The 17,519-nt window shown below is 41.4% G+C and overlaps 1 protein-coding gene across 2 annotated transcripts in view; it reads right to left on the reverse strand.

Moving 5' to 3' along the window:
- PHYHIPL (phytanoyl-CoA 2-hydroxylase interacting protein like) overlaps positions 1-17,519 on the reverse strand; it is a 58,831-nt gene that overhangs the window by 23,648 nt on the left and 17,664 nt on the right. The window contains exon 1 of one of the 2 annotated variants that reach the window (XM_061449202.1): positions 11,638-11,979. The exons of the other annotated variant lie outside the window; for it this stretch is intronic. Within the exon in view, the coding sequence (XP_061305186.1) occupies positions 11,638-11,743 (106 nt within the window). The 5' untranslated portion in view covers positions 11,744-11,979. Of the gene's footprint in view, positions 1-11,637; positions 11,980-17,519 lie in introns of those variants that run through there. 2 annotated transcript variants of the gene reach the window in all.

Raw genomic sequence — 17,519 nt, forward strand, 5'->3', positions numbered from 1 at the left:
CAATTTTGTAATGCGTTTTGCTTGAGAAAGTAGGGTGCTTTGTATAAGCGGGCTTTTGTAACTCACTGGATATCCTGGCAGTCTGCAGCATGAATGAGCATTTCTTCACTTCAGCACAGTGGCAATTAATTGCTGTGTGCTTTTCACACAGATCTCTTGTAAGGAATAGGCTTTGGCTCTGTTTTACACCACTTTGTGCTTTTTAACTGCGTGTGTTTTGAAATGTGTTACACATTCACAATAGTTAAGGAGATTCTACTACGTAACCTGTACTATTCTTTAAAATCTATTCTTTATGTAGGTATCAGACTGTCTCTCAGGCCAACAAATAAAGGACATAGGGGTTTTGAGATCCTTTTGTTGGCAGGAGTGGAGTTGTTCTGTTTTGTTTCATTTTCAGTTGGTTTCCTAGGGCAACCAAACATAGTCAAGGTCTTTGAATGTAGGTCTGCCATTGGGTGACTGTTACCAACTTTTGAACCTCCGACAAGAGCAGAGAGCTGCTAGATAACTTAGGTTGCTGACAGTTTCATTAAGGTAGGCAAGCACGCAGAAATGAGAGACAACCCATTAAATATTCCCTACCCAGGGGAAGGCTACAATGAGCTCAACCTTTTCACAGATACTAGAATATACAAATATACAGCTATGAATACAGCAGTGAAAAGAAATCTTTAAGCAGAGTTACCACTGCACCAGAATTCACCCCTCACTCAGACATGGTATAACGTATAGATTGTGTGGGTTTATTACAAGACTTGACTCCCGCTCAAAATTTTTCTGTCCTGCTGTCATTCATAAGAGATCTCTCATGTAGATTCTTCAGTGAAGATTGTCGAATGGAGAAAACTCAAACTGAAGTTCCAATGTAATTAAGAGAAAAGAAACAATTCTGAACCATCACATCCAAACCCATTGGAACGCCATGGTCCTCAATAGTTGTTTTTTTTTTTTAAAAAAAAAGCACAGAGTTCAGTTGAATACTTTAAATAGTTTCTGTTACAAAGTCTTCTGTAGTCTTATCATTCAGACCATCAAACAATCATTGGATCATAACACGTGATCAACTGTGATCTGGATTACTACCTGTATACGAACAGCTGCACAACCTACTGCAAATTCACTAACTGAACCAAGTCCCCTTGGGTATGTTACTTAAAAAGAATTCGTATTTAGATTAATTTTTCATCTTTTGGATTTATAGCATTTAAAAGCATCTCAAGTAGTGCTTTCCAACTCATACTCCCTGCTACAAGAGCTAAATATAACAAGCATAGTGAGATACATCAAAGAATTTAGTTTTACTGTATGACTTGCATTAGGGTTGACAGCCTCACTAGACAGCCCTCTCGGTTTGCTGAAGGTTTGCTCAAGAAAGCAATACAGAAACCAGCTAAGCATTAGGGAATATATAAAAATAGAAGGAGGAGAATCAGTATTTTATTTTCACATATGGGATTCTGTCTGCCCTGCACCTGTACGGCTATGAGAAAGCAGAGTACCAGCCATAGACAATGTTCCCACTACGCGGGCCATGCTGGGGCACCTTACTACCTGATGTGTCATGGAACTTGAAATTAAACTCTCATACTCTAGAAAGGCTGTTGTACTCAGATCCCTGTAAATCAAATACAATTTAAGAACTCCATGCTACCTAAACAGAGTGACAAAGTGAAGTACAGAAGCAACACATTCAATGGGTTGAGGTTCCAAAGCATGGTACAAAGCAGTTCACAGACAGAGGAAACAAAGAAATGTACCAGTAGTTTCAGTTGCCTCCATCTAGGGGGGAAGGGAAAGTAACCTCTACACATGGGCAGAGGTGAAACAATACCAATAAAATGTGCATGAAGTCTTACTGCTCAAACCTGTCCTTTCATGAAGAGTAAGGTGGTAGTTGTATCATGAGTGCACAGGTGACACTGGCTAAAATTCCTGTATAGTTCACACCAGAGGGACAGAGCTTTTCTATGATGCAATGGATTCAGTGAGAAGATAGGCTTGGGGAATTTTAATTCCTGTGATTAGAGATATGCCTAGAAATTATAGTGAAAGTGTAAAGGCTAGAAATTTGTCAGAAACATTAGTGCTCTGAAAGCCACACATTTACTACTGAGCATTTCTATTAAATTACCAGTATAAATTCCATCATAAGTGCATAATATTTACTTTATGTCATGAGATGCATCTTAGCAGCATTTAAAATACAATTTGCTGCATACTTTGTTGTTAATTTTATCCCTTAGTTTATATAAACTCATGTATAATTTCCCTTTACATAAGTTAGATTACAAGGACTAACGACAGCATGAATCACTCCACTGATACTGTATACTAGTACTTATGGCGAGCCAAGACTGAGCGAGCCTTTTAACATCTTTTTATCCTGGTGATTTTGAAGTCTGTATGTTTTCGACTATGAGTACACACAGAAATGAACCGCAAAAAAAAAACAGAATAATTTTTTGAAAATATTATTTCTAGCCAAAAAGTAAAGATGAAATCTAAACAAACTTCAAGAGAGAAATTCCAAATTAGATGTCTATCTATATGAAGTAAGGTAGAATACATACAACAAAATTTAGGAAAGTACAGTAGTTGTAAATTCTGAATCATGCTGTGTTACAAACACAAATGTGTTTTTACATGAAGTCTTACTGAAGCCAATGGAAAGGCTCAGGGAATAAATTTATGGGATGCTTCTGACAATTGCGAATTGCAGAATTCTTCTAATGAGAGTGCACTGATATACAAGGCTTAATAAGGGAGTCCCTCAAACTATGCTTCTTCTAGTGCTACCAGCAGTGTCGGACTTAACAGTATTGGAGGAATAAACTCCAAATGACATTCTGTCCTTGGAACTAAGAAAGAGTGCAACTCTGATAATACTTTCTGTCATTCTGCAGGAATGAAAGAGTAACACCAAACTTGTTTTGAGGATCATTCAAGCATAAATAAAACAAGAACATTCTGTGAAAACAATAAAATAAAAATGATTAATGATTCACCTACAAACACTGCTGTGAAAATTGATCCAGCTACAAACAAGACAACAAATTCTAACCAAACTGTCTCTGCAAAAGGAAACATTTTCAAGGTCAAATAAAGGAAGATCCATCATGTAACAAAACCTAGTATGGAAACCACGGGAAGTGATCCTGAAGCAGAGCTTTCCTGAATTCCAACATCATAAACATTGTATTTGTTCATAATTTCCTATAGCAGTGACATGTTTTATACATGTATCATGTATTGGCAATGTAAGTAGTATTTTTTTCTACATGTTTATAAATTTTTGAAGAAAGTAGTCTGCAAGCAAAATGCTTAAAACTTCTGTTGAAAGAAAGAAAACAGAATGGATGATTCTGGGCTGTGTTCAGCCAGAATTGAATATAGCCTTCCAGGTCACATAAAGCGCAAAAGGCCATGCGTACTTGCGGCATGGCAGATGTACCTCCTGTAAAAAGTGGACTAAGAAAAACAAACCCAGACTGCAAGTATTTTTAAATATTACCTCCTTGATTGTGGTTAAAAATGCTGGCACTGCTTCAGCAGCACAAGGGGAACTGAAAACTACTTCATTCAGAAAGTTGGGGCCTCCAAACCTGCACTAAGGAGGCTGGGAATAACAAAAGGTGAGGAAATTACAAGGAATGGGTAAAGGAGAAGATCCTTCTAGATTCTGGGGGAAAAAAAAACGGCAAAAATCAATGAGGCAGAGAAGGCTCAGAAGGAAAACCAAGGTCAGGAAGATAAGCTTCAGCATGCCTTTGGAGACAATCAAACATCATAATGTCTGACTGGAACCCATTCAGAAATGGATGATGAAATACCAGAGGACTCTAAATAAGAATGTGATGTAGTCTCTCCTCCCCCCACCTTACGTGACAAAAGTGATATTCTGCTTGTTCTAAAAGCTATGGCTCTGGGAGCAGGGACCTCACTGGAAAGCTGCTGTAAAAGCTGAAGTGGCCTGAAGGGCGAACTCTGATCTAGATTATACAGGCATAACTGCAGAGTAAATAGTGAATTCGAAGGTGTAAACTTGGAACACAGCTTACCAAGGTGGCAGAGCCATCAGATTAAGTAGGCTGAGAAGAAAACCGCTACGTCAAGTTTAAGAAGGAAGATGAAGCAGATGAAGAAGATATTAATGGCTTAACTCTTACTGAAGAAAAAGAGGTTTATCTTTGAGATTTGCAGAACATAAATGAAATTTAAAGTGAGGGGTTGGCTTGGCATTCCTGCTTCTCAGATGCTGGAGGGAATAGAATTTCTCTTCCCTAAATGATTCCTCCTGCCATTGTACTTATTAAGAGATACTGATCTGCAGGGCTGAACACTGGCTGACAGATGAGTGATACAGCTGAAGAGTTCAGGTGTCTAATGGGCTACCATAGGGCCTGTGACTAGTTCCAGGCTAAATAGGCATCTTTATGAACCATCTGGAAAGGGAGATCAAATTTCTGTATTGCAGACGATATTAAAATAGAAGGAGCTGCAAGCACAAGATGGCTTAGAAACATAGGCAGAAAATGATAAAATGGATTCAGTGGCAGAATAAATGAATGCATCTGGGAACTATAACCTAAAACAAGCGCAGAGAAGAAGGGACATACATGGGAGACAGTAATTTTTAAAAAGCCTTAATTATAACAATGAATAGAAATTAACAAGAAGACCGACACTGCATATTTGAGTTTCAACCTAGCAATATCAGCGTATATCACAGTGTATGTCAGTCTGGCACAATTACACATCAGGCATTTCAGTTGCTTTATAAAGGGTCTAGAAAATTTTCAGTGAAGAATAATTAAATCAATAGGGCACAAATAGAATACCAGGCAAGATTTAAGTACCTAATAATATATAACTTGGTCATTGCCAGACAAATCAGTTAGTAATGAATTACACAGATTTGAGTGGCATAAAGCTCTAAAAAGAGATGAGGAGTGAGGAAGAAGGAAGGAAAATAACTCTAAAAATTAAAGAATATAAAGGAAAAATGGGGACGATTATGTTTCTTGACACAGGGATGTTGAATAGTCAAAGCCTTGCTAGTTATTAGTGGCATCATTGCTTATGATATAAACCAAGACAGGATAAAATACTTGCAATGGTGGCCTGAAGTGAAAGATAGAGGCAAATCATCAGTTTTCTTCTCTTCTACAATTATAAAGACCATTTATGAAGCCTTTAGAATTGTTGCTTGGCTCCATTTAGTATTTTTCTGTGTCCTAACAGTCAGGAATATTACATGTGAAAATCTTAGTCTCTAGTAAGAACATAAAATTAAAACCATAATACATATTTTTCTTTGCAACAAGACAGCTTTCGAAGCTATATACTAGATTTTAGCTCCTACCTGAAGCAGCATTATTGCTTGCCACAAAATCAACAAAACCACAGAACAAACAAAAAACCCCAACACACACACACACAAAACCCCAAACCTCACCCATGCCATTTTTAAGTTCAGCCAGGTTAGATGAAATAAAATTCCATAAAATGGAAGAAATATATTTCCTAGTCAGCCATACTATCATTCAAAAGCAATACAGTTTGTATTATTTAAAGTGAATTTACATCTCCAAACTTGCAGCTGGGGAGAGGAATAAGAACAACAATAAACATGCCTCTGAATTTTGTTTCCTATCAAAATATCACAGTTACAAACAGCTCTCTATTATGCTGACTACAAAAATATGAATTGTTTATTCCTGTGCTCAGAATTCCCATAGTTGGAGAAAACCTAAACAATTATGCAAGACCATCCATACAAGACTCTATTACTGTAAAATTTGAATCTCACAGTTGTCCTTCATGTAGAAGTCTACCTAGAAATTCAATTTTTCCCTGTCTCTGAGACTTAAAGTATAACATTTCAGAAATAGCAGTGATACTGCTCCACAATGCCAAAAAAGGGATTTAAGAATGCATCCAGAGACTGGATGATGCCACTTTATCCCTTCTCTTTTAAAGGCAAATGTGCACATTATATGGCCATAAAAAACCCTGTTTACAAACTCTAGAAATACCTTTCGGCATACTAATAAACTTCTGAAATAAATAAGAAAACATGAGATGTGCTCAAATAACATGGTAAGACAAAGATGCAAGCTGCTAACATAAAACAGAAATGACATCTTAGTTTGTATGATGTAATGGTTTTATACAAGCTTGTTGGACTGAACAACAATTTTGATGGTGTCAAGTGTCTGGAAGGTGATGAAATTGACTTATGCAACTGAAACTGGCCAAGACACCAATTCCAGTTCTGATCCTGATACCCAAATGCTATCTTTAAATATATGTAGTGAACACATTAAAAGCACGTTAGTGAGATTGTATAGTTCATGCCATCAACAATTAGAAAATACCAGAATGAAGCATACTTGAATAACTTTAAATAGGCCCCTTTGTATGTTCAGATTATGATACAGTCTTTAACTGCATGATTACATACTATTTTTCCACATAAATTCTGACTCATTCAGCATACATAATGAATACTGCATACATAATGAACTATTTTTCTTGTAACAGCTATTCACTGCTGTTCAGTGTGTAGTTCCAGGACTTACTTGCTACACATTATTCACATTCTGCTCTGAAGACAAAAATGGATTTCATCATTCATCATAGGTTTTTCCATGCACCTCATGGGTTTTCTAGGCTACTACAGTGCCTGGCTGCTTAACAAACATTTATTAGTTTATTCTGAAAACATCTCTATGAGGCAAAGCAATAATACCACTTCCATTTTACACATGGAAAACTGAGGCACAGACAAGTAAAACATGGTTAATAACTTTCACTGCCTATTTAAGGTGGTTAACATCTCTTTCTCCAAGCATTTAGTAGTGTGCTTTGTATTTGCAAAGTCCTATTCTTGCTGAAGTCAGTTGCAGCTGTTGACTCTCAATATCCCTGAAGCCCTGATACCATGGTACCATTCTTTGCTGGCAAATGTACAACGAGAATTTGGCATCCTGAAGCCATGAGCAGCTTTGGAAGATGACATGTGCTGATACACATTGACCTTTCTCTGGCTGTCACACCAAAACATGGCCAGTTCTGCCCTGTCCCTTGAACTTTTCCCTGTCCCACCCCTTCTTCTACTCCCCAGTCACACATCAAAAGTCCTGCTCTTTATTACTAAGGCTTTCCTTTCAGTCCCAGCCTCTTTGCTCAGCGAGTCTTAGCTCCATTCCTTTACTTCTAACCTCTGTGTACAATTCTCTCCTTCTTATTCTTGTACTTTGTCTCTTCTTTGCAGACAGATCTCCAGGTTTACTCTTCACAGGTTCCCAGTTCTCATTCCATCCTCAGTCATCCAATTCATCTGATCTGGATGAATGGCCCCTCACCTTTTTTTCCCAGTTTTACTTCACTGGGCACCCTGGCTGAAGTTGGATTACCTTCCTTGCTCCTTCATCTTCCTCTCCTGTTCTCATTCAGGGTCATTTTTCCTATTTCTGCCTTCCCATATAACCTAATTCTCACAAACATACCCAGCTTTCACATCTTTCCTGTTTTTCCACCCTTGAACAGCCACTCCCAAGTCTCTATTAGTGTTCTCTAGACCAGATTTCTTGCTCTTTTCTCCAGTCCATGTCTCTGAAATTCCAGCATCCTTGTTGAATGTTTGTTGCTCTGTGTCCCGGGTTCAGCAGTAGTAGTCATTTTTCTCCTTAGTAGCTGGTGCAGTGCTGTGTTTTTGACTTTCAGCCTGGGAACAGCGTTGATAACACTGATGTTTTTAGTTGTTGCTAAGTAATGTTTAATCTGACCAAAGACTTTCTGAGTCTCATGCTCTGCCAGGGAGGAAGGGAAGCCAGGAGGAAGCAGAGACAGGGCACCTGACCCAGACTAGCCAAAGAGGTATTCCATACCACAGCACGTCATGCCCAGTATATAAACGGGGGCAGTTACCCAGAAGGGTTAGACCACTGCTCAGTCAGGCTGGGTATTGGTCAGCAGGTGATGAGTGATTGTATTGTCTTCCCTTGTTATCTCCCTTATCATTATTATTATTGGTGGTAGCAGTAGTGATTTGCGTTATACCTTAGTTACTGGACTGCTCTTATCTCAACCCAGGGGAGTTACATTCTTTTGATTCTCCTCCTCATCCCTCCGGTAGCTGGGGGAGGAAGGGGGGTGGAGTGAGCGAGGGCTGTGTGGCCAAGTTGCCAACTGGGCTTAAACCACGACACTCTGCTTTTCTCGTTTCTGTATTTTGACAGGTGTCTGCTGCCTTCCACCTGCCTATGCCAACTGTAAAACCATGGGAAGCAGATGACACCATCACTGTTCTTACTCTAGCAGGACTCCAGCAGTCAAAGTGCAGTATCTATAGGGGGGGCGCTGCGCAATCACAATGTGGAGTTTCTGGAAATTCAGCTGCTAAAATCCAAGATGGTTCTACCAAGTCTGTAAAAAAGCACAGTATTTTCAAAGTGTATGATTTTCTGAAGTTAGATATATTTTCATAGAATTGGCCTGCTCATGACACAAAGGCCATCCATCTACTAAAGGATTAATCCCTGGGTAGAGCTAACACAAATTTTATAAAAAAGTCACTGGAATTATTAGCAGAGATTAAACATTCTTCCCTGACCTAAGTTTACAGAAATATAGCTGTGGTGTTCAAATATGGCAAAGGAAAATAACAGATGATACACTTTTTCCTATATAGAAAGTGAGTTCAGCAGAGTTCTAAGGAACTACATATTAGATTGTGTAAGAGACTAATATTAAGCTGTGCTAGCAGACCTTAAATAATAAGAAAAATAATGCAAGATAGATTTGTAAATAACAGAGAATGTTGAAAATAAGAGCTGATTATCTACTTTAGAATGTTGCATTTGCTTTAAACCAAATCTGAGCAGGTGTGTTTATTTAAAAAAAAGAATAATCTCCAAAATGCATACATTTGTTTTCTTTTATTTGGCATTTGTAAGTTTTCTAAATGGTCTTGATTCATTAAGAAAGATGATGGTACTTGGGAAAAAAAATCATAAACCCCAAAATCTACAAAGATCTTAATTGTTGTGATGTTATTAATTGCTCACTCCAGTTCCTGGATTTCTGGGTCTTGCATAAACCTCCAAAGGAGGTATAACCCAGTTTTTTAATACACAGTGTTTCAATATTAATCCCCTCATCTCATAAAACAAGAAAAATATTTTGTTATCTGCATAGAAATTCAATTATTGCTTATGTTTATAGTGCAGCATTGTCTGAAATGCCAAACTAAGTGTGCTGCAGAATTTATCATGGTTGGATATGTAATGTTATCATTTAATCTGTTGCCTTTACAGTTACTACAGCTCAGAGATTGAGGGCATTTTCAGAATATTAAAATCTAGCACATTTTTATTTCACTGTGGGTAAAATACTGATATTTATCACAAAACTTTAATTAATCCCAATGATGCCAACATATCACCTTAAGAACCACATCTTTTACAACAAAGATACTCTAAAATAAATTGTAAATATTTGTAATATAATAAACTAACTAAACCCATGTACACAATTAGGAATCTAAGCATGTTACATATACATTTACATGCTTACCTAGAAAGATTAATACCTTAACCTTTACTTGCTTGTTTTTATGTTCCCATTAAAATGAGCTTTTTTGGTACGTAAGTGCCACCTGTAGGAAATAGCAAAGTATGCTCAAGTGCAGTCTTGTGCCAAATGAGGCACTGAGTTCCACATCTGACATGCCCAATATAGATGCCTCCTTCAGAAATTCAACCATGTATTGTAGGAAACAGTGACTCTGTATGATAGTGGCTTACTTGATTATGAAGATGAATCTCTTACAAAGATTAGTTTGTAAAGCCAGATCTACAGGAAAGTTGTTTTGCAGTAAAGCCTATTCAAAAGGGAATTAAAACTAAAAAGACTACATTTTTCCATTTGCTTGTCTGTATGACACTGTTCCATAGAAATTGAGCAGTCCTTAACTACAGTATGCGGAACCACATAGAATCTGTAATGATTAACATGGAGTTAACAATTATTTGAGGTAGACAAACAAGGAGGATTGCATTATTTATCTCTATTAGTACAATAAACAAACATGAAAAGGTGTTTTAACTAAAGAACAGTCTAGACTCCACTACTATAAACATAGTTCAGTTTCTCTGGGCAGTGAGTTAGGCATGAATAGATCCAAGTGTGTATTATATTATAATTCAAACAACAGAAAAATCAAAGAACTTGCAATGCAGCTATGAAAATTATTACTGAAAAGACATTTTTAATGTCTTCTCGATTTCTTGAATGTTTCAAGAAAAATAAAGTTCCTACAAAAATCCAGCATTTAAAATATTGAATCTGCCTCAGTCAAAAAAAAGCAAAATATTCAATCACAACTAATTTGTAAAAGAATGACTGAGAAAGCTGGACGGTTTCTAAATCATCACCTATACCAGTTATGCTCCAAGAATACACTCACAACAAGGAAATAGCTTCATTTACTCAGTTGTGCCATTCACCAACACGGTAATTCCATTCCTTGGTATATTTAACAGGTAACATACATTCCACACCCAAAGCATATTTTGCACTAAAACATTAGGAGTTATTTTTGATAATTCAACATCAAATGAGAAGATGAGAATAATCTGGTATATGAACATAAAATATATGCCACTCTACAAGAAAATATTTTTTCATTGCTTGACTATGAGTTTCTCTGTCCAGTTTGTCCGTCATAGTTGTGCATAAACAATATTACTCTATTCCACCATAGTCAGCTCTCAGTGTGCTTTAAGCATGTAAATTTGTTTTGTCTATCCCACACCACCACCTTACATTTATCTGGTTGCTTCGACCCAGATAATCTTTAATATCCGCACCTGCAACTCTAACCCCAAACTTCACCTGTTTGCGGTGTAGCTGTGCCTCCCAGAAGGGCTGCCGCTGGCTCTAGGGCACTGCGGTCCCCCGGTTGTGCGGCCGCCCGGCACGGCACGGCACGGCACCGCACGCCGTAGTGCTGTCCGCGGTGCTGAAACGCGGGGCCCACCGGACCCGCCGCCTCCCGCTCTGTCTCCCCACGAGCCCCATCTTGCAACCCCCAGTATCGGTCCTCTCCCCGCTTTATCGGTGGCACAAGCGACAGGTAACAAGTTTCGCCGTTATCCCCCACCAGCCAGTGGATTCGTTCGCGCATTTTAAGCACAGGAACTGTCCCACGATACAAAGGAGTTTGGAGCCCACCAGGGCCATCACCCCGTCTCTAGACCAGGGCTCCCGGCAGCGCCTGCTGTAGCTCTCATGGCCTCTCCCAGAATAAACCCCAGCGTCCATTCCTGGCAGGGGCAGGGCTGCGCAGCAGGCTCGCCCAGGGGTAAACGCACTGCAACACGAGGGATGGCTTAGGGAGCGGCGGCTTTCCCTCCCTTCCCTCCAGCAAGGTGCAACCTTCGCTTTTTCTTTTGTTCTCAGTGGCAAGAGGGTGGTGGCGGCGGTGGTAAGGGTGGAGAACACTTGAACCTACAAATACATGGGGGATAACAAAGAGCCATACGCCGCGAGGATTAATCTGCATTAGCATCCATGAGGGCAGCAGCATCTTGCGTCTGCAGGGATTAGCCTCGCCGAGCCTGGACTTACCGTCCCTATCGCAGAGCTGAATCGCCTCCAGGCTCAGGTTCTTGATCACCTCTTCGCAGGGGCTAGTAGGGCTGTTCATGGTGTGCGCCAGGCGCGGAGCCTCCATCGCGCCCCTCACCGCTCCCTGCTGTCGCGCCGCCGGGTCTAGAGCTAAGGCTGCCTGCTCCGCGGCGGGCGGGCGGGCGGGCGGTGCAGAGCCGCGCGGGAGCGCTTCCCGGCGCCGCCCGGCTCGGCTGGGCTCGGGGAGGCGGGCGGGGAGCGGATTTGTCTCTGCAGCGAGGCGGGGAGGGGGCAGCAGTGAGGCGCGCTCAGCGAGCCCCAGGCTCCGCGTTTAAAGGGGCCGCCGCCGCGTCAAAGCGCTCCCTGCCCCCACTCCTCCTTATGTAACGGTGGCGGCGCCGCGATCGCCTGCGCGTCCCTTCCCCCGCCCCTCACCGCCCGCAGTGCCCGAGAACGCGGCGACCGTTATTAACGGCCGGGGGAAGGCTCCCCAGCCGATACCGAGTGTCTCCCGGGGCGCAGCGCTGCCGCCCGGCCGGGGCCTGCGCGGGGTGCACCGAAGGTCCCGGGGGCCAAACCCCTCCGGTTCACCCGGCCGGCTCTGGGCACGGCTGCCCGCACCTGTGCTGCGCGGAGTGGGGCGCCGCCGGATGCTTTGGTTCCAGGCTACCCCGTAACCCGAGGAGAGTCGCATTAAGGCAAAAGCCCCACGACCCGCGGCCACAAATTGCCCTTCCCTGAGCAGGCAGCCCTCCGCCACCGCTGCACATAATTCACACTAAACTGCAGAGGCTGCGAGCATCCACTTTGATCCTTCATGTATGCAAGAAGTTGGAGGCGGACAGGGTAGCCGATGTTAAATTGATACGAAAAGCTGACAGAAGGTTATAGGTGGCAGGACAGAGTAAAGGAACGAGCAATTTCTGGCTATGTGCCCCGCACACTTCCCTCCTGCTCCTTTTGTGGGAAGGAGAAATAACCCGCAGTGTATGGTGCTGTATGTACCAAGCTTTGAAGAAAAGTAAGCTTTGTTGTTTTTTTTTTCAGTCAGGGAGAAACAATCCAATCTTGGTTTGCAGTTTCAGGAACAAGAACAGGGCTAGAGAAGGAATAAAAATAAAGAGTAACAGGAGAATAAGCCGAAACTTGTGTGGCACTGCACCATCAGTGTGTGACAGCTCAGCTCTCCTCCTCCCACAGGTCTGCAGGCTGGACGAAGGAGTAGCCTCGGCTTTGGGTGCTGCAGGAGCACAGTGCTTTCTCCAGGTTACAGACTAACTTTGGGATCCAGCTCATTGTGCTGGGATGGTATCACTGCTCTACAGATAAAGTGGTTTCAACCCATTTCCTACCACATGTTACAGTAAGCATTCCTGGTACCTCTTTGTTGTTTCACTAAACCAAAATCAGGACCGTTTGGGCATTGATTTTGAGACACCAGCACTGGCTGCTTTAGGAAACACCATTTCATTGCACACAGGTCCATGACAAGCTTGGGGCTGTGATGATTCTCAGTCAGCACTGCCTGCCAGCAAGTCCAGAGTCTTAAAGCTACCATTTCCTATTTTAGAGTCTGAAGACCACCCAGTCTCCTCCCAGTCTGATATGGCAGCTAGCTCAGTGCACTGCCAGATGTTTGTCACTCAAAGATGGCTTTCCACTGGACTTTGGGATTATTCTATTCTTTATGATGGTTTCTAGGGATGCTAATCTGAGGAAATGAGCTCTGGCCTTACCTTTCACAAAGCCACTGCCAAGTGCTGCTGCCTGAGAGAAAAAACAGGTTTTAAGAGCCCTGACTCCTATGACACCTTCAAAAATCTGTGGTTCAGCATGGAGAGAAAGTGCAACACTGAGCACCCTTCCTGCTCTGTCTGCTCTTTGCCCCTTTCCATCCTCACTCATCTTCTCTTTTTCCTTCTCTTTGTGTCTCTGCTATTTTTTCACCATGAAGGAAAATGTGTGCAGAGAGATCAGGCAGAGGAGAAATGGAATGAGTGGGAAGGAAAACTAAAGGAAGAGAAAATTAAAAGGAAGCGATAACAAACAGGGAGGGAGTGTGTGAGTCAATGGGGAGGTGGGAGGGGAGAGGAATGTATGAATGAACACACAGACAGAATGAGGACAAATGTAGAATCTTGAGAGAGAAGAAATGAAAGCAGGTGAGATTGCATTCATCAGGTTTTAATTTTGGCTCTGAGAAGCATTCATTCCTTGCATAGAACCAAAACCTTTCTCCTCGATATCACAACTGTTCTTAGCACACAGTCATCTCCTACGTCAGGCTGGAAAATTTCTTTCTCTGAAGACAGTGTATTTAGTCTCTCAGCCTTATGTTCCACATTCATTCCTCCCCACAATGTGGCAGACGTTTCAGCAGCTCACACAATCTTGTTACTTTTTTGCTATAACATTATATGAAGTCCATTTAAAGCAGACCATATTCTTGAATACTGAGACAATTCCCATTTTATTCTCTCTGTCTCTATTCTACACACCTTTCTCTCCTCTGCTTTTTATTCTATGCAACTGAAATCAGGTTTTTAGGAACTAATGGATTTTGCATTGCTCTTTGAAAGCAGGCAGTTTTGGGGGTGTTTCTGTTCCTCTAAGGCCTCTCACTTCTCAGCTGCCTTATAGCAAGAACCCCTGGCTGAGCTATATCTATTTATCTCTGCACACCAGTATCCTTTTTTTCAATTTTTTTTTTTTTTTTTTAAGAAAAGACTGGTTCAGTCTACAAACACTGTCAGACTTCAGTGGAAGAGTAAAGGAGAGAAACCTTTTCCACAGCTCCATGTTTCCAAAGCAAGAAGCAAGCTGGACCTGCCTGTGACAGCATTTTGCAGAGTCACACTTCAGACTTCATGCTTCCTTCAGCCAATCACTACTCCCATCACCTGGGCTAGGGCTCAACATTTTTTAAAGCTCAAATTACTCCCAGATGTGATTCCATGCAATCACTCAGCAGTGAATTTAGTCCTAGGTATTTCAGTCTCAAACCACACGATACTCTCTTGGTGTTTTTCTTACCTGAAAGAACTGTACTCTACTTGTCTTAACAAGAAATGGCAATGTCTGAGGCACAAGTTGCATTTGTGCTAAAGGATGACAGAGTCTTAACGTATAATCAGAAGGTTTGTTATGTGACAGATTATCCCTGACAGTGTTTAGCAAAAAATGCCACATATAACAAGTACGGGTCAACATTATGTAATGGAAAGTCTGCCAAAGGCAGGACAACATTACAGACAGCAGTGTCGTGTTTAGAGCTGCAAAAGCTTGCAAAGAATTTGCCAGAACAGCAACCTTTCACACTTTCAACATTTAGATAAATACACAACCAATTTCTATAGTTTAATAAGAGTGTCTCTGTTATTATTGCAACCCCACATAAGGGGAGAGAAGCAGCATTTTCCAGCAGTGTACACATACCAGGAAACATGAGCTGTGACACACACATCTTGCCTGTCTAGGTTCAACAATCTCAGCTCTTGTGCCTTAGCCTGGCATTTGCAGCCTCCCAGGTAGGTCACCAAGATTTTGCTGCAGAGCTACCATTTTACAACAGACAGGCAGAGAGGCTGCTAGCCAGCTGGAGAGGTGTGTGGCTTCTTGCCTACAAGCTACAACCTCATTCAAGCCATAAAGCGAGAGGTAAAGGTGCTGAGTGCTCCTGTTCTCCTCGCAAACCAGCCTACACACCATTACAAAGTTCTGTCCTGCCTTTGTTGCACTCCGTTTTGGGAAAACTGCTCCACAGCAGCAGCAGAATACAGCACAGAGCTGTAAGGCAACCCCATTCTTCCTATTTGAAAACACTCTTTTATTTCACAGTAGCAGGTTTTTATTTGCAAGTTATAAAAGAAACCTCCTTTCTCAGACTTCAGCAAGACTCAGTTCCAGCTCTTCCTTCCCACTTGGGAATAAAAAACACTTGTGTTATTGCTCAGTGGACTGTGCAAGCAGAAGGCAGAAAGGCTACAGACAGTTTTCAGGAAAGAAAAAGAAGGAGGGAATAAAGCCAGCCTCATTTTTTTTTTCCTCCTATTAATACGTCACTTTTGAGGAGAAAAGCAAAATATTAAAGGACAGATAAACAGAAGGATCAAAACCAGTATTCAGCATTTTGGGTCAGTGCTAAAAGGAACATTGGCTAAGCTTAGCAACCAACTCCTGAAGTTTCATGGAAAAAAATTCTTTGCAATTTCGCAGTCATACTTTGTCTTCAGTGGACATGCCAAGTGTTTCAAGCATGCTAAGGCACATACTTTCAAAGGGCTGTGTGGAAACTGAAGTAAAATTCACACACTGGTGTCAGAAAGACAAAAGAATATTTAAGACCCTAAGTGAAAGCCCTGACTATGTATAGCTAATGTACAGTGTGACACAGCTTTCTTTTCTACGTGGAGACATACTGTGATGTATTACAACTTGGAGAACTAGGCATGGTATCTCACAGGGAAACTCTGTTTTTAACTCAGATAGCAAAGCAGGAACCTCCTCAAGTACTTAAACAAGGAGGATGACGGCACAGGTCCCCCTTTTTTCTCTAGCAAAATCCAAGGCAGAGCAGCAGTGCTCAGTTTTAGCTCTGGAGTGAGTCTGTCCCTCTTCCTCCCCCTCTCTGCAAAGAAAACAAACACAGCCAGGCACCCTGACTCTTAAGTCCAGCGCTGAGGCTGTAGCTCTCTTGGAAAGGGATCCGTCTGCTGTTTTCTGTTTTGATGCTGCTCACAGTGATGGGAAGCCCTTGCTGTATCTGATAACACTCCAGTGAGATGTATGCAGTATTTCATACATCTCAAAAAGTCTGTCCTTCCCTGTTAGGAAGACTTCATTTCAGCAGTAGCATTCAGTTCATGCATTCAGGCTTTTCTTGCAAGGCCTTTAAGCATGTTTTAAAACATCAAAGATACAATATTTTTTTTTACAATAAAGGTGGGTGAAACACTGGAGCAGGTAGCCCAGAGACGTGATAGGTGTGCCATCCCTGAAGACATTCAAGGCCAGAATGGATGTGATACTGAGCAACTTGATCTAGTTGAAGATGTCCCTGCTCATTGCAGAGGGGGTTGCACTAGATGATCTTTGAAGGTCCCTTACAATCCAAGCTATGTGATTCTGTGATAATTCTGAGGTAATCTTGTGACTTCTGGTGCTAGGGGACCTACTCATGAATCTGTAGGTTTTTGTGAAGTATGATGTGAAAATGGCTTCTGTATGGGGAAAAGCTAGTCTGCTTCTCAGATAAAAAGATAATTGGTCTGTGAAAATGGCAACCAAGGGGATATGTTATAGAGATTCACTAAAGCACAAATAGTACAAACAGGGTAGCCAAAGCTTGACTGTTTGCCAAGTCTCCCAGTATAAGAATTAGTGAGTGTCAATTGCAATTAATAGTAACAAGCTTCAACAAATAGAAGATGTGCAATTTAGGTTCAAGTTGTAAGGCCAGAGAACAGTGTCAGAGCTAAAATTTTTCTTTGGTTCAAGGAGAGGCTGGAAAAGTTAAGGGAAAAGAAATCCTTTAGAGTTACTCAAGCCACAAGTGATTCAGAGTCCCTAAGCTGAAAATTATTAGGAACTCTGGTGAAAAGTTAAAGCTGTTATATACACTTGTCCTGCTCTTCATCTTCTGTAAACATCCATGTGTCCCTCCCTGTCCACAGCAAGGGTTTTGGAACTAGATGATCTTTAAGGTCCCTTCCAACCCAAACTATTCAATGATTTTATGATTTTTAGCCCCTGCTAAGAGATTATACTGGCCTAGGCAGGTCTTTGGTCTAACCCAGCAGAATTGAGAAAATATCCTGGTATGTAAGCCTTCATTCCTCAACCCACAATCACACTGTCTTCATTCATAATCAACACTTCAGATT

The sequence above is a fragment of the Pezoporus flaviventris genome, unplaced genomic scaffold, assembly GCF_033815535.1.
Source record: "Pezoporus flaviventris isolate CSIRO_AGI_PZ_B2104156 unplaced genomic scaffold, CSIRO_AGI_Pfla_v1 ptg000001l, whole genome shotgun sequence".
NCBI lineage: Eukaryota > Metazoa > Chordata > Aves > Psittaciformes > Psittacidae > Pezoporus > Pezoporus flaviventris.